At 38.4% G+C, this 17,846-nt stretch overlaps 2 protein-coding genes and 1 long non-coding RNA gene across 3 annotated transcripts in view; 1 reads left to right on the top strand and 2 right to left on the bottom strand.

Annotated features, from left to right (window-relative positions):
* The first annotated feature begins 1,055 nt into the window (after positions 1 to 1,055).
* Positions 1,056 to 9,689, top strand: LOC128808448 (uncharacterized). The gene is made up of 3 exons (XR_008437462.1): positions 1,056 to 1,145; positions 4,145 to 4,261; positions 9,532 to 9,689. It is a non-coding gene; the product is annotated as an uncharacterized LOC128808448 (long non-coding RNA).
* DIO2 (iodothyronine deiodinase 2) lies at positions 4,184 to 16,119 on the bottom strand. Its single transcript, XM_053979581.1, has 2 exons — positions 15,445 to 16,119; positions 4,184 to 4,756 (listed from the first exon to the last, which is right to left on the bottom strand). The coding sequence occupies exons 1-2, from the start codon at positions 15,664 to 15,666 to the stop codon at positions 4,184 to 4,186; spliced, it is 795 nt and encodes a 264-aa protein (XP_053835556.1). The 5' UTR covers positions 15,667 to 16,119.
* Positions 4,688 to 17,846, bottom strand: part of CEP128 (centrosomal protein 128) — a 215,761-nt gene continuing 202,602 nt past the window's right edge. The window contains exon 26 of the mRNA XM_053979575.1: positions 4,688 to 4,756. The gene's annotated coding sequence lies outside the window, so the exon portion shown is untranslated. The remainder of the gene's footprint in view (positions 4,757 to 17,846) is intronic.

The raw sequence follows: 17,846 nt of genomic DNA, 5'->3' as shown, positions 1-17,846 counted from the left end.
TGCATAGCACAAATACCTTTTTGAGAAGTGTTGTAGGTTTCCCCACCAAGATCACCTTCCTAAAAATCACTGCATTTTGTTTTTCAAAGTGTTCAGACAGTTGTTCAGCAACATATTTCATATCTATATATTTTTTACTTTTAATAGATCGGGCATGTTTTCCTGCTGCCTTAAATTTATGTCATTGTCTACACAAGGAAAGAGCAAAATGCTAGTTTCTCATCTGCACAAAATGCTTTACATTCCTTTTATACAGTGCTAAATACAGATGCTAAGCACAGAACAATGTAGAATGATAGCCCAGAATAGCTTTTTGTGTTGCTCAAAATGAAAAATACTGGAAGTTTCCCATACTAATGTTGAGACACAGTATTGGGGTCTCTATTATATACAGTAGCCTTCCAGAATGCTTTCAGGCACCTATTTTGAGAGCTGTTGCTCAACATGTATGTCACACTGGAGCATCTCAAGTAATATGGTATAGTGCCCTGGCACAGTGAGAATGAGACAGAAGCAAATCCAGTCTCACAGCAGACTAGACAAGTCTAGCAAAGTAGTAAAATCTCTACCTGGACCAAAACCAACTGTTATAATAATTTTGGGTATCTGACATATGGTCACTTTTATTGCCAATTGAGGATGACATTTCATTTAAAACCTTTTCAATAAAATGTTTTAATTTTGTAAAAAAAACAAAAAAAATATATGTTTCTGTCAGCCTCCTAGAAAATACTTTTCCAGTTTTTTTTTCCTTTATGCCCATTTTACTTTGAAGAAAGCCCTGCTTTCTGACCAGAAGTTTTCTGGGGAAACCCAAGATTTTGGAAAATGTATTTCTGTCTTGATAATCAGTGAAGCTGGAATCTCTTTAAATTTTAGGCAGGACAGTTATGCATGTTGCCAAGAAAGAAATGAAGTTATTGTGTATTTTTATTTGTGGAAAATCAATTTGTTTTTCCCATTTACAGGAGCCAATTTTATAATTCCTGTATACTATGCGATGAAGAGGCATCTATGAATTACAAAACAAAATAATGGAAATTCAAAAGGAGAGAACAGACTTGAAAAATAATTGTGACTTTAGATATGCAAATGGGTATTAACAAACTGAATTACTAATTCTGACTCTTTCCTCTGAACTAAAGGTATGTTTCAACAGCTGTGTTAAACATTTGGCTAGCATTTCCCATATAAACAGCTCAGACTTCAACAGTATAATGATGAAAAGAAGAAAAGACTTCCTAGTTTAAGTTTTACAAAGGCTATGGAGTTGCTATGGATTAAAAAAGTTTCAGATGACTGAAGAATAGGATATAATAAAGAAAAGATGCTGCACTAGGTATATCAATACAGATTTTCACTTGGATTAATGTCTACATCTTTACTCACCTGAGTTAAAGGACAGCGTAGCAAAAACAGAAGAGATTCAGAGACAAGGAAAGAGTATGAATCTGTATAAGAATATGAGTTATTGTTTGTCTTAAACTAACAAAAGATATGCAAATTTCTATATAGATTATATAATGACTGACATACAATAAAAATTGGGATTGCTTATGTTTAGTGGTTTAGCATATAACAGCAAGTGATGAGAATGATGTTGAAAAGCAGTCTATTTAAATATGGAAGAAAAAAAATCTGTTTTAAATTGGTTTTCTTTAAAATTATAAGGGATGGGGGTTTTTTTTATTATTATTTTAGTAATCCCCACCTCACAAAATATTTAAATCTCAATACCCAGAATCAGCCTCTCATGAGGGATGATAAGACATCAACAATCACTTCAGATGAGGCAAAAACAATATGGGCTGAAGCTAATAAAAATTCTCTAAGTTAAAAATTATTGCACCTTCCCCTGAAGCATCTGATACAGTCAGAGGTAGGACACTGGATTAAATAACCATGTCATTTGGCTATGTTACTGTTTCTATGATAACAGGTTTTAAAAACTCAGTTATATATCCCAGTTAGTCGTGACGATCTGTAACAATCTTCCACATTGAGCAACGATTTACATTAATTAATGGTAGGACAGGCTAACGATTATTAGTGGTCTTAGACACCATTTATATGTGCACACATATATATACACACATACATAAAAATGTATTATATACATATGAATGCATATATAAATGCACACACACAGAGACACAGGCCTTCTGAGAAGTGGGGCTCACTAGGAGATCTGACAACTGCTCTTTACACCCTTCTCCAATGCACATTACCAACTGTGTAAGTGCATGTGTGTCCATGTTTAACAGTGTGTGCAGGAAAATGTGAGAAGAATGGGAAACATGAACCTGAGTATGGGAGAAATTACCCATGTTACTGTCATTATTTCAGATCTGTGCTTGAAAACACATTTCTGAATTCCTCCTACATTGGCTAAGTTGACCAAGAGCCAAGCTGGAGGAAATACACAATATTAGTGGGCATTGTGAAAATTAAAACACTTATGTATTTTCTATTCTTTTCTATGTCAGCCTCAACACATCATATTCCTGAGGATGGGCAGGATGAGAAATTAAAAACTAATTTGATTTTTGCCACTTACTCTGTTTATCTGTTTCATGTTTCTGCCAAAGATGAGAGAAAACTTGGATAGTCCATCTCCATATGGGTTTTCATTTATCAGCTCTAATAGGTTAGCTCATTGTAAATCCGCCTCTTCATCAGGCTTGATTAAATAATTTTAGTTTTAGAAATACCTAAACTTAATGTGTACTCTAAGTTCACAGTATCTCTTTCAACATAACAATCCATTCCTCATACTCCTTCATATGAAAATTCTGCCATCTTTTACACTTACTCACATTAATTCAAACTATTTGTCCTCCCTATTTCTCTTCTGGAAGGTTTTCAAGAACATGAGCAAAACAGACTATCAGCTCATCCAGTAGCAGAACTGCAGCTAATCAATTCTAAGACTGCAAACAACTTAACTTTCAGATTAACATAGATATAAACAAGGTTCGGGTATCTAAGACAGTAAAAGTCAGCATGACTACATTTAACAGGGTAAATGACACAACAGGTTTCCATTTCAATGAGGTAATATTGTGTATAAGTTCTCCTGTCCCCAAAATATACCTGCAAGGTCACATTAAAAAAAAAAAAAAAAAAAAAAAAAAAAAAAAAAAAAAAAAAAGAGAGAGAGAGAGAAATAAGTTGTTTTTTTTTTAAAGCTAAAAGTTAAATTACCTTTAATCCTATTGCTAGACAGAAAGAGAGGAAGTGGGTAAAGAAACAGAGATAAGAACCAGAGAACATTGATAAATGTGTGTTGTCAGCTCTCAGAACCAAGGATTTGGTTGGCATCAGCTGAGTTTTGTCTCATGATGCATGCTCTAGATGGTTCTCAATGTTGTGTTATAATTACTCCAGGTATTTCAGTTTTCAAATGGTAATGGGCTTATTTGATCACCTTTGTCTTTTTGGTCCAACTCAATAGATTTTAACACCTTTCTCAGCAGGCACAGGCCTGCACACTGGATACAAACATGTAAGGTAGCATTACATAGTTAATATGCTGTGCAGAGGTGTCCACAGAGAGTACAAACACCTGCAGACAAAGGTTCAGCTTGCTCTGAGCAGCCAGTCTGCCTGTGCCAGACTGCATGTGGTTCCTGAAGTCTCTGAACAATGAATTTTCTACCAAGAGAGGAAAATCAGCACACTGCACTGCATTTGTATGCAAAGCAATTGCAAAACGCCTGCTCCTCTCAGGTTCCTTGCATTGGCCACAGGGGGTCAAGAAGCGTTTCTGATGAAATGTACAGCATTGCCTTTCCATGGAATGCCTTCCAAGCAGAAACACTTTCTGTGCCTCACCCCAGGACTGGGGCTTCTGGGAAACCCCAGTCTTGGGCTTCAGGTCTTATCTAACCACCCTACCTGCTTGCCAGCAGCACCTTTTTGGAGAAGTCTGTTTATCTCTTCTGTCCCATAGCATGAGCAGGAGTGTGATTTTTTTTTTTTCACTTGACAATGTTTCTGTGGAGCTAGATTTTTGTTTTATTTTCTTTTACTAGTTAACATTCACTTGACATTGTTATCAAATGTGTTCTCCTGCAATCATCTGAAAGCCTTTTTTCAAAGTAGCATATGTTTTCTTTTTTTTCCCTTTTGCGTCACCTTAAAGGGACACATCGGTTGACGTAACTCCTGTGGAGAATGGATTTCATCTTTTGCTGAAGTTTTGCTCCAGCCAAAGCCGGACCTCTTGAAGGTTGTAGAAAAAGGGGCCTTTGCCCCCCAGGTAGGCAATTTTTTGTCTCTGCACAATGCATACTCGCTCAAATGAAACCCCATAGGCCACATTGGCATTGTTGTCCATGCAGTCAGCCACCACTTGGCACTGAGGAGGCAAGGAAAAGTGCTCTAGGAGCTGGTGAGCAGCTGCACATCTCTCTTCCTGGCTCTTGTGTTTCTTAACTTCGAACGAAGAGGGAGAGATTCCAGGCGCAGCCCAGCCATCTGATGGGTGAGCTTCATCGATGTAGACCAACAGAAAGTCAGCCACACCAGAGAACTCCTCCACCAGCTTGCTGAAGGCTGACAGCTGGCTTGTGAACGGTGGTCAGGTAGCTGAGCCAAAGTTGACCACCAGTGGCCGCTCTGAGTTGGCAAAATCCAGAAGGTGGCATTTGGTTCCACACTTTCCACCAACGTTCTTCCAGCTGCCACTGCTGCCATCACTGCCCTTGGCTATGTGGATTACACTGGAGTTTGGGGCTTCTCCTCCCAGTTTGACCTGATGGCAGAACAAATTAAAACATAGCAAGTTAGTGTGACTTGCTTGTGCAGTATCCTTATGACTACTCTCTTCAAACAGTTACCTGTTCAGAGTACACCTAACGAGTCACGTGGGGGCAGAGCAAGTCACCAAAAGCAGCAGCTTCAAAACAGTCCTCTTGTCCATCTGCACTCACAGTTCAGGAAAATGTGGCATTTCTGACAATTATTCTATTTCATTAATGTTAGAAAATTTGATAAGAGGTCTGTTCTGCCCACTACATAAGTGGTCCTGTCCATCATTATGTATTTGGAGACTTGTATTTGCTTTCAGGCAGAGTACCTTAAATATCTCCTAACTTTCCTCTGTGATACATAGGGTTTTTTCCAGTGGCATTTTCCATGAGTTCTCTCCACTTGGTTCACAACATCCTTGAAGCACACTATTCAAAACTTCAACAGTGTTTTCACTAATTTTCGGTATAATCAGACAATTACTTTGTAAAATGAAGTAGCTCACAGAGTACACCTGTTTACATATTCTAGATGTTTGCTTTTTAGGAGACACCATGACTGTTTTGGAAAAACAGTAGCCTGTTGATTAGAGATTAGCTAGTAAGGTGTCATAAAGTCTGGGTCCCTTTTCAGCCTGCAACCTATAGTTCAAGCCATTTTTCCAATTCCCAAAAATCATTCTGTGTTATATTCCTGATTTTCACAACACACACAGTGCCTCTCAATTTTGAGATTGGCAGCTTAGTGTATTCTCTTCCATCCTGCAGTCCAAGAATGAAAATACTCAAGAGTACCAAACACAAGAGATCATACACTGCCTTGACAGTGAATTATTCAAGATTGTGCTCTCTAAAATTTCTTCTAACCCCTTTGCAGTAATTTCATCGGTGATTGAGTGACATATTTCTTTCTACTGCACTGTTTCTTTACAAGATGATTGGGAAAAAAAAAAAACAGCAGGAAAAGGGGAAAGTTTATATCATGGCTGAAGTAGGATGAGGTGAAAATCAACTGTTCTCAGCTCCAACTCCATATCTAACTCAGACCCAAGAGTCAGTGGTGGAAACATCATTTTGCCTGACCATTTCTGTTTGCATGTCTATAGAACAAAAGACAGAATAAAAGCAACTCACAGGAGGGAATAGCAGAATAAGGTGGTGCCTGCAGAGGTCTCCAAGATCCTTAGCTGATAACTACTGTAGAACCACAAAACATTATTGCATAATGCAATTAATTTTTAATGAGCTCTGCCTCAGAAATTCCTATGTCTCTGCCTTTAACATCAGCCTCTAGTACAGCAATGCAATTATCCTGACTCTTTTCCTGACTCTTTCTCTGTCCCCTGACTATTTGATTACGTTCAGAATTGTTGCTTTGAAGGAAACACACAGGGCCAAAGTCTTTAACATTTTATGTATTTCTTTCTGAAGTTACACTGCAGTTAAAGTCTATAGATGTTAACACTATGTGAAATCTGTGTAAAAACTGAATAAATAACTGATTTTTGGTGTGCTTCTATTTTACATTGCATTATAGGGTATTAGATGCAATATAGGAGTCAGATGCAGTAAGAAGCTGAGTGAACAGCTGAATACTGAACTCATGCAGTTGCTGCTGAACACAGATCCAAAGGCAAGTAGATTGCTGATACTGGATCCTCCATTTCTCCCTCAGAAACCTGACTATCTTGAACAAAACTGCAGTTATTCATGGTTCTGCACTGTTTCATCAGAAAAACAAGAGAAGCAAGAGTCTAATCAAAGAAAAATTTGTAAGGCACAGCCATTAATGCTTCCAGACTTCACAGCTATATGAGAATGTCTCACAGCATGTTGGCACATGATTAGGAGCATTATTTTGACTCTTTTCGATAGGGCAAATTGAAACACAACCATGCCACCATTCTCACTCAGAGATCAGCAAGGAAGAGAACCACAGAAAGATGGCCTGAGACCCACAAATCTCACCAGACCAAGTATGTGGTGATCATGCCACTGGAAGCAGAGGATATGCAGCTGCAGCACAGTCAAGAGAAACAAGGACGCTGTGGGAAAGCAAAGCCCCTTTTGCCCCCATCCCTGTAAACCTCCATCTGGAGCATTGCTATCTGCTAGGGCACTGGTAACAGTTTAAAAAAAGCCTTGTGCTTTGCCTTTGAAAGCAAGAGGATTGAAACAGCTGAGTTTAGGACCTGATGTGTGAGTGTACTATCCACTGAACTCAAAGAAAGAAAATAACTATATCCCAGGTTTTTGAGAAAAAAATGATCTGTCTGGAGAGGCAGGCTCAGAGACTCAGGCTCTTGCATTTAAGAAGTAGCATCAAGCATCTTAAAGTATTTAAGACCACCTACACCTTAGCAGGTAGTCTTCAGTTCAACTGTTGATCATTTCTCTCTGCCATTCTGTGATGTAAGATAGGTAAAGCAGGAGTAAGGTAACAGGCTGCACTTGAGTAAAGAAATATACAGGTCAAGATCATGTGGCATCCATATAATCACCTGAGAGCTGCATACAAGGCAGAAGCCAACTAAACAATTCAGCAATTTGTGATAAATTGGTGACTACCACAAAAAGGGACATTTCAAAAAATACATGTATATCTACACAAACACTCGATCCCTCTTCACCTAGAAAACTTTACTGTTCCTGAACTACCATATGTGCTTTTTCAGAGATAGCTTGCTGAAAATGTGCCTTTTGGGCAAAGCCTGACATGTAAGCATTTGTGCTTCATCCAACCCACTAGATGAGTAGTGGGCCTCAGTATTTAAGAGTGTGTGCTCATCCAGTCAAAGAAAAGAAGTAATGGCATGTCATTTGTCTCACAAATCACAATTAAACAACACACTCTGAATTTCTTATATTTGCTCTCACTCTTCAGAGAAGAAAAAAAAAGGTAAAAAGAAGCACCTATGAGTCAGGAAGGAACAGAGCTGCTTAGGACCAAAGAAACATCTGAGCAGCTGTTTCTACTCACACCTCAGGTTTTATTTTAACTATCATGACTGAAAATATCTAGCCACCACTCTTGAAGTGGGAAGCCACAGTTTGCTTCTTGATCGTTTTAAGCAGAAGGAGAGGCTATGTATCATAAGTTCCTCACTCAGGTCTACCAAACCCTTTAATTTCCTAGGCCAGTTTGCAAACACTGAAGAAATAGTCTAATAAAACAGCTTCCAACAGACACCAGCATGGGAATGCCCTTCAAGTCCTATTTAACACTGATATCAAAGATGACAATATATTTTCTGTTCTTCAATGATGCAATTTTGCATTCTGCCTCTGATACTCCTTATGGACTATAAAAATAGATGGAGTTAGGAAACTAAGTACAAAGGAGCCTTTATCAATCTATACAGCTATACATCACCTTACTGCAGTTTCTCTTCATTTCCCACAGCCATGAAGGAAGTCTCATGGCCGCAGGTTACCTATAATTTTAATTTTTGTTTCTAGGAGTGCTTGTGTTGGTTTTTTTTCCCCTTAATGAGACATCCTTGCCAAGCAGGCATTCATGAGGCATTTTCTGCTCTTGTAGAGAAGTAATTAGGTCGGTGCCTTGTTCCATGCCAGTGTCAGGCACTCCAAAAAGCAGCCCTGCCCAGTCGTTAATGCTTAAACATAAGCAGCAGCAGCAGATCCACTAATTGGTCTTGATGAAGCACTGACGTTCCCAAGGGACTGTTTATTTCACCAGACTCTGAACCGATTGACACAGGATGACAATATCATCCTTGCTGATCATCTGCATTGTAGGCCTTGGCCATCTTCTTTGTTGTTATTTATTGAAAGAAAAAATAGCTCTTGGAAAAGAAAATCAACGCAATGAGAAAACAAACAAAAACACTTATGTATTCAGCCAAACTGCTTTTGAAATCCTACACAAAGGCAGGCAAAATATAAATTCTGACAAACAAACCAGCAGAATTCCCCTCACACGCAATCCAGCATTTCCATAATCACGTACTTTTGTGCGTGACTATTTGGCCATTTGGTGCCAGCGTTCTGAATGAGGTAGCAACTGAGCAGCATGCAGGCATCCCCTCCCACACAGCCTGCATGGGACACGCAAGGTAGGCCAACCAAATCTGCGAGCCAGCCCAGCCATCAGCAGGGGCAAGCAGCTACTCCAAAGCAGTGACTCGCATCATTTGTGAGAATTTTGTGTTTGCCTGACAGCCTGCTCTCAGTCTCCGTGCAGAGTGAAAAGGGAACAAGTTTGCTGATGTTTTAGCACACAGCCTGCAAAATGAAGGAGACTTAGGAGCAGGAGAGAAAGCTCTATTCATAAACTGCAGGCTAGAAATAGCACATACTGCTAAGTTTGTAGTACATTTTCCATAAGAACTAGGTAAAGCTCCATGGACAAAACATTGTCTCCTCATTTGCCTTTTCTTTTTTCCTGTTTTGCTTTTATCAGCTTCAGCATAACCTTCCTGGGATCCTGTGCACTGGAATACAGCTTAAATTCCCTGCATCAGGGATTTTCATACAGTTTGGCAGACTCATCAGGTTGTGTCAACCCCCTAAAAAAATAGGTGCTGCCAGACAATTAACAGTTTATGATATTAGTCATTTGAATATGGACATGTTGTGTTTGGGACTGGAGTACAGTGATTGGTAATGAACTGAATCCTGCAGCCTTAAGCATTTTTTAAAATTCTCTGCTTTGATTTGATCCCATTCAGCTAGGTATAGCTTCATCCAAATCATAATTTGACTCTGGTCGGCAAATTCTACAAACTATTATTTTTGTTTTCTTTATTTCATGACCCAGAGTTGTGCAGTTGACAAAAATCACAGAAGACCCTTGTTTGGAGTAGAATAAGGGTGCAGAAGTTCTTCATTTGTCTTGGGAAGATGGCAACTTGAATTACTCAAATTGGAGAGTAGAGACTAGAAATGGCTCAGGCTTTCCCAGAGTCTTTTATTTAAGATCAGGTATGTGGAGCTCTCAAAGGGAAGTGGGAAACAAACAAACCAGGCACAGTCCAGATAAAAATAACTAGTCAAATGCTGCTTTCTTCATTTAAAAGCCACCAGTCCCACAAATGAGTATGCATAGCACAAGGAAAGCATAAAGGAGTCTTTTGCCTTGCACTCTTACAGTTAATTTTAGTTCCAGTGATTGAGAAGCCAAGAGCAAGCTTCTTAAGGGCTTTATGTTTCGCTCAAGATGGGAGCATGGACTACTACACCGGCCACAAGGATCTACCTACACATGACAGAGGCCTTCACCAGATTTTGTTACTCAGCACGTGAAGGGAATTTGATATTAATTTGGATGATTTTTTTTACTTTTTTTTTACTCAGCTTTATGAGTATGAATACACAGTGGTGGTTTTGACAGAGAGGTAGAGCCAGCATTCAAGAACCGTGTATGATCCTCTTCCTGAATAGTGCCCACTAACTAATTTTTTGTGTCTATCACAGCAAAAAGGGGTTTTCACAGGGCTTTGATAATGCAAGCACTCCTTACAGTCATTTTTTCACACATAAGGGTGAAAACGGAACAGTGCAAATAGGTGTAGAAGAACTGAATTTAGATCTGTAAAATGAATGGGGATGAGAGCCCATGTGGGATAAAAGTCCTCATATTCCTTTTCCTACTCTTTGTCCGTTTTGAATGTTTGAACTCTTGAGTTCCATGGGATCAACTGTCTGCTCCTCTTGTTGGGACACTGCCTAGTGCAATGGATCCCTGGCCTAGGTTGATCCTCAGACACAACTACAACAAACATGATTATATATTAGTAATAATGAGAAACTTTTAATAATAATTACAATTTCAAGACCAAATCCTGTTGAATTTACATTCCCAACTTTGCAGGAGACGTTTTAATTGTGGTTTGGTTCAGTTTTGTATTTCTCACTTATTTCAAGATTGTTTTCATTTGCAAATGTCAAAACAATTCTGCTAAAGTTGAACTTTAGCAGAACTTGTAAAATCAATAAAATATTTTTAATACCACACAATGTCTAGTTCTAAACCCTGAAATTATACAACATACTTTTTTTCACAATTTCCCTTTATCACTGTCAAATGAAGAGAGAGAGACTTCCTTACCTTTCCAGACAAAATAAATACAAACAGTAAGTATGAACATTGTGTCTTTGTTTCAACCTTTAAAACATTTCCCCAAAAAAGCAAAGAGTTACTGGACAGCCAAAGAGCAGGTAGAGGATCTTTCACATATATCTTTTCACATATATCTTTGTGATAATGTTGTGCAGCATGCATTTAACATGTAAGGTTTGGCACTGTTTTGCTTTGCATTCTGATCTATTTTAGATGATCTACCTACCAGGCAGGGAAAAGCAGCCAAAGGTAATTTAACTGCCTGCATGAAAACCCAGGAAAATCTCACTGGGTGTTTACTGAACCACTCTACTTGCTGCTACATCCAGAGCTGGGTCTACGCCATGAACCTGGGATCCTGTGCCAGCCATTCCCCTGTTGGGACCGTCATGCCAGAGCTTGCTGCTGGCCCATTCTAAAGACAGTAAAAAGCTGTACAAGTACACACACACCCACCACCATCCATCACTTGAGATACCAGCATCCCTCTGAGGCCCATGACGCACAGCTACACATGTCTCTGTGCACGTGCACGTGTGCACGTTGCCCCCATAGGTACATCACAGCATTCCTAATTATTGGGCTACTGCAGGGAGAGGCCACTGAGCCTTCCCTGTAACTACCCTACACTGAGGTGGAGAAAAGGGATGATTTCCTCAAGGATAACATTAAAGCCTTCTACTGGATACCAAGAATGATAGCTTTGCCTTGCTGAAACACAGAGTTCATATCTGGCACTGGAAAACCTTCCAGCACAAGGGCTCACCACTGGGCATGTCTAATGGGTACAACCATTTCTTAACCTATTTTAAAAGCATTTTAAGATAACAATTTCTCAGCTTTGGTATCGTAGAAAACAGATTCATCCCACTACTAAATAAAGCACAGAACTTAGCAGAAAAAAAAAAAGCTTTTAAATTTTTTTCAAAACTTCTCCATCTTTTTCTTTGGATTTTTGCAGATGTGTGATACATTCAGTATACATGCTTTAAGCTAGAACAAATACCTCACTGGCATTTGTAGAAATGGCCTATGTAAATCATGGTTACACTAACACCCTCCCAAAAAGTCTTGTTTTTTCTCTCTCATCAATAGCTGTGACTGCATTCATATCTGTATGTATGTGTACATGCACACATACATATGTGTATACACATAGGGAGAAACGAGAGGGACTGGAAATGTACGCTCACATATGTGTACTTTTGCCTTTTTATACACATATGTATGTACATATATAGAGACAAAGAGGTATATATAGATCTTTATACAGGCAAACATATAAAATTGTAAATACCTACATGCATATACATATATAAAAATAATATTTAAAACATTTGCACTCTTTCAATTACAGAAAGTAATCTAACTTGACTGCAAGCTGTATTTATCTCTGTTGTGATGATTAGTTTGATCCTAAAGACTCCCTTGTAATGTAAGACACACTTGCCTCTTGGAAAATAATAGAAGGATGGTCTATAAATCACAAAGCTGATGCAGTGTAGACAATATCAACACTGAGTCTGACAGATATTGAACTCAGAGCTAAGGAAGTAAAAAGAAATATATTATTCATTAGCAAAATTTACATTAAAAATCAAAATAAACAAAAAAGCAATTATTTTGATTCCAATAGGAATGAAAATGTGGAGAAAACCAGTCATATAGAATGTTCCAATAAAAAAGAACACAGAATATACTCTACACACGATACAACAAACTTTACATTGTTTCCACACTGATGATGTTAAAATCTTCAACTGTTGCTAGGTAATCTTGCCTATGAAATAATTGCACTCACCAAAAACCTTGTGCAATAATACTTAATAACAACAAAAAGCCAAAAAAAAAAGTTGAAATTTGGATGAGATATTAATAAGGTTTTCTAGACAATGAGAAAGTAAATCAGAATAGCTTGTTTGAAATATACTCTAACCATTACAAGATCATATCTTCTACACACTAGCCTTGAAAAAAAAAAATCTGGGACAATGCATGCTTTTGAGGCAAGGTACTTTCTTGTAATGAGTTTACCTTAATTCAGAATGTAATATCTACCCACAGTGTAGCTTCCCATAAATTTTTCTTTGAATAGAAATTTTACATCAAGTAAAAATAATTTCGTGAAAAATATTCTAAAATGTACTCAGGAAGAATTCTGTGTAAGTGACACAAAACACAGTAAAACCAAGCACAGTTACTTCTTTAATTCAGTGTTCTGCTAACTGGCAGTCTGGCTCTGGTTATCACAGACACCTGCAATTCTGTTGTTCTACATGAAAAATGGTGATTTTTCTCATAAATACTGCTCAGTGGAATGAGTTTAAGTACCTTTTTAAGTAATTTGCTAATACCTGGCTTCAGCTGGTAAATTGGAGCAACAAGCAATATGTTACAAAGCAGGATATGTTTCAATCTTTTTCAAATCTACAAGTAGAACTTTTCAGATGAAACCTTTTTCCTATTTCTTCCTTACAGAAGCAGTAAAAGATTCTCATATATTGTGGAGGTGATGAGTCTTCTTCCAATATTGCTCCTCAGTTTATTTTGTCCCCTTTACAATTTGATTTCCATACTTAACTATCTTTCTGTGGCAATCAAGAGTTTCCAATGATCTTTTGTCCTTATGGCCCATAATTCTATAAAGTAAAATTGTCTTTCCATGAATTGTTGGTCAATTCATTTTGTCTTAAGGACAGCTGCTGTGAATGGACTTTTTCCTCTTTTTGGAGCAAGGTAATAAAATTTGGTTGTGTTTATATGCATTTTCTGCTGAGTTCATTGAGGCACAGAGTTCATTCTTGGAACCTTATGGCCTGACCAACCTGAACAACCCAGGTGATTTAATCATGATAAGAGAGAGAATAGAATTACCAAAGTTCAAGGTATTAGTTTCACTGCCAACACCAAAAATAACAGAGTCACCATACCTGTCACTCCCATGGTTAACATCATGATACTGAAAGAAAGGCAAAGCATGACTTTGGAGACTACAGAAAGGCATGCAACATCTTAATTTTAAATATTTGTGTGTAATTTAAGCAAAAAGAGATTGAAAATATCTCATGGATATAAGGTTTCTTACAACTTCACAACTTCTCCAGACCCCAGGCCACATATAGTTTGCAAATATGGAAACTCAAAACTTGACTGGTGCAGAGTCGTGCTACCAACTTCCACTGGAGCCTTGACCAAGTCATGTGTCCTGCCTTGCCTTGTCTGTAAAATGGGAACAATTGTGTTCAGTGACCCATTTAACAAGGCCACTGTAAAATTTACTTACTTAATGTCTATGAAGAGAATAAAAACAAAGACTAGAAGGGCTAGGAGAATAGTGGGCTTCATTCAGCATTATTTTATTTGGGTAGCCAGCTGGATGATTCCTGGGTTGCAGTAAGAGGTTGACCCATTTGGCAAAAGCTAAAGTTATTTATATTTGCCTTACACTGAAAATTAATGTCCCCATGGCTTGAGTTTCAGGCTAAGCAGATGGTATTCTATATCACAAAGCCAGCAAACACCAGCATCACCAGCTCTTCACATTTTTAGATAAGAGCATATACAAAGGCTATTGTAGAGGTGTGAAAGCAAAGTGGGGGGAAGACAATACAAAAAGAAATATTTCAGAAGAGTATCATTTGGACAGGACCCCTATGACATCACATGGAGTATGTTAAATTAGATGGTCTAAATAAGACAACAAATTAACAGACTAAGCACTGTTTTGAAAGCCACAGAGCTCTGAATCCAATTCTGCTTACTAACTGGGTGGTCTATGCAAGAAATTTCATGGTTTTGGGTTCACCTTCTCAATCTATAAAAGGGAATTCCAGCTACCTCATGAGACCTGGGCAGTACCACTGGGTAATGTTTGTAAGAAATCTTAAAAGGAAAAAAAAAAGTGCATGTTGCATAACTGTATCTGGCTTTATTAACTTAAATCACCAGGTAGCTGTCCGACAGCTAGTCAAGTTCATTTTTAATCTCTGACATGTCTCTCTGTCACTGCTTTCATGAAGGAAAAAGGTCACTTTTTCAATTTGTGTACAGTTTTACTTGGATACTTCCTCCAATATAAAAGTTAACATATGAGTAATAGAGAATGCCAGTGTAATGACAATGGTTCCTTTCCATATTTTACTCTAGGTAAAACAACTGTAGTTACATAGCTAACATCTATGTAGAGATCTATCTGAAGGTGCAGTCTTTTTATAATATCTGAGAATCTCACATGGCAATAATAAACTACAGCTGTGAAAACGTCTAGAGTATTTTACAATTACCCTTAAACTAAGACCTTGAAATACTTTAAAAACATGAAGATTATTATTCACGCTCTTGGGGAAACTGAGGCACGCCTAAACTAAGTGACATGGCCAAGGCTGCACAGAGAGTTATCAGAGGAAGTCAGCAGCTCCAAAATTTCATGAATCCTTAACCCCGACTTAGAAGTACCGCTCCTTTCAGCTTATACTTCTCCCATCAAAGTTAACGTGAGCTAGGTGATGGTTTGCACCACACAGTCATTCCCTTCCCTTCTCCGCTGACAAGCGGGATGCTCATCCCAGTTCAGCCGCCCCAGCCTCGCCGTGCCCATCCCCGCGTACTCACCTGCTTGTAGGCGTCCAGGAGGAAGCTGTTCCAGACGCAGCGCAGCCCCTCGGAGGTCAGCATCCTCCGCCACTCACCGCGCCCAGACTTGGAGCGGCTCAGAAACAGAACCATGTGCTTCAGGAGAATCACAGAGTCATAGAGCGCGAGAAAGAGGCAATTGGAGAAAAAGACCGGCAAGATCTGAAGCGTGATCAACAAATCCACACTTAGCAGACCCATCTTCCTTGCTCTTTCGCTTCAGCCGGATACCTTCAGCTCTCTTTATTGCTCTGCACCCTCATTTAAAAGAGTAAAGCAAAAGGATTTCAAAAGCCTCATTACCCCTTTCACAGCTGCTCTATTTAAAATAAGCAGAGATAGTTAAGTATGAGCAGGCTGGTTAAAACCATAACTGCACGATATTCATTCAAGTGCAAGCTGCTTATTTTTCAGAAATTTAGATGTTAACAAAAATTCTTCTCTTAACCAGGAGACCTGATTTTGCTGAAGAGAGAGGCAGCTGTTTTTCCAGTTCCCTGCAGTTACAAAATTTAAGCTGAGACTGTTAATTGTTAACTTTCCTGCACTATCCCATTGTTTCTCGGATATTTAAGCACTGAACAGACCTCTCATTTCTGTGTCAGTAAAGCTAGCTACTAGGTGCAACAATACTTAAAAAAAAAAAAAAGGTTTATGTACATAAACTTTCTGTTCCTTCCTCCCTGCTTCCCTCCCTCTCTTTCCCTCTCTGCCTCCCCCGTCCCCCCCCCTCCTACTCCGCGTCTCTGTATTCCTGCCTTCCTCCTCTCGCACTCTCTCTTTGCTATCTGCCTATGGTGCAAAGTGCTCTCCCCTCTGGAGTCCTAGCTTGCTTCCCTGAAGCCTTTTATACATTCCCTAGCTAATTGCTGCAATAGAGAAATGAAACCCTAATCTTAGTAAAGATCTTGACGTCAATGTAAAAGAGGGCTTTACTTTGGCCAGGACTGCAGTGAATAGAAAAAATGAAATTCTCAAAACTTTTTTTTTTTTTTCCCCTTAAGAGAGAGGAGAAAAAAAGAGAGACAGAGCAAGGGTGGAACCTTGCTTTGCTTTGAAAAGGAGAAAAAAAAACCGAATATGTTTCTGAATGTTCTTATAAATTTTGGAACAAGTATTTTCATGTGACATGGAAGGTGACACAGCAACACAGACTTCTGTTATCGATAGGTTTTTCCTTCTATTTTTTTTTTCTTTGTCCTTTTTTTCTTTTATAGGAAGATCCTCTGAGTTGATGCATCCCAAGAAAGGGCACATTTCTGTAACATTTTTCTCCCACCTGCCTGAAGTACATGTATAGTGTTTAAATATCTTTTGTTGTTTTCTTGGTAATGTAAGTGAACACCTATAACTGACTTCATCTACTGATGTGTAAGAGAAGGAGATAAGAAATAGAGAAAATAAGTTTTTATGGATTTGTGGTTTTGAAGCTAAAGTTCCCTGCCTAAAAAAATATATGCTTCAGCCTTAAATGCTGTTAAATCAACTGAGCATAAGGACTTTAATATTCCTATTTAATATTAGGGTAACTAGCTTTGGTTAAAAGCTTGTAAAGAAAAAACAGAAGTTTCCTCTGGCAGAGCCATTGGTACTGCAAGAATCCCCTTCAGCCCCATGCTGAAAGTTTTTTGTTCATTTGCACTTCTCTTTGTTTCACCTTTTTAGTCCAATACTTAGTCCTCTTCTCACATGATTTTTTGGGGTGCTACAGTAGACAAGTTTGTTTTAACAGGTTTTTTTAAAATGGTTCTAAATCCCTTAGGTAAAATTTCACTAATTTCCTGTTGCAGACATCCATAGGTTTGGGTTTTAGTGGATGTCTTCACTATATGCTTACTAGGCTCTCCTCACTGGATACATTTCATTCCCAGAGATGCCAGCATGATATCTAGCCTCTGTCACCTCACATCCTTGATGAGGAGTACAAGTTTACTTCATTAATATATCTTAGTCTTCATCAGTCATCACTATCCTTTCACTGCTAGCAAATGCAGAAGGTAAGCACCACCAATCTTCCTTATTCTGGGGTCTTTAATTTTCAGACATTTTAATATCACTTGGCCTGTCATTATACTAGGATGTACACTTCTAGAAAAGCCACCCCATGTCTTGTCTTGTTCTCACCAAAGAAAAGTTTGTTTAGGTAGCTTAATTTCAGGCATTCTCAAAAGATATCACCCAGACAGGATAGCTTCCAGCAAATGTTTACTCATAGAAATAACTTTAAAAGGTTACACACATTAAACCAGTGACCTTCTGCATTACTAGCATAAACAAAACAAACAAACAAACAAACATAAAAAAAGACAGAGTTTCATTTTCCAAACTATTTTTAAGTCAAATGTTGGTGATGACAGTGTTCTGTTGCCATAGAAGGATTG

This window comes from Vidua macroura, chromosome 6 (assembly GCF_024509145.1).
Source record: "Vidua macroura isolate BioBank_ID:100142 chromosome 6, ASM2450914v1, whole genome shotgun sequence".
Taxonomy (NCBI): Eukaryota; Metazoa; Chordata; class Aves; order Passeriformes; family Viduidae; genus Vidua; species Vidua macroura.
Note: the sequence above shows the minus strand (reverse complement) of the source record. Positions and strands in the feature narration are given on the sequence as shown.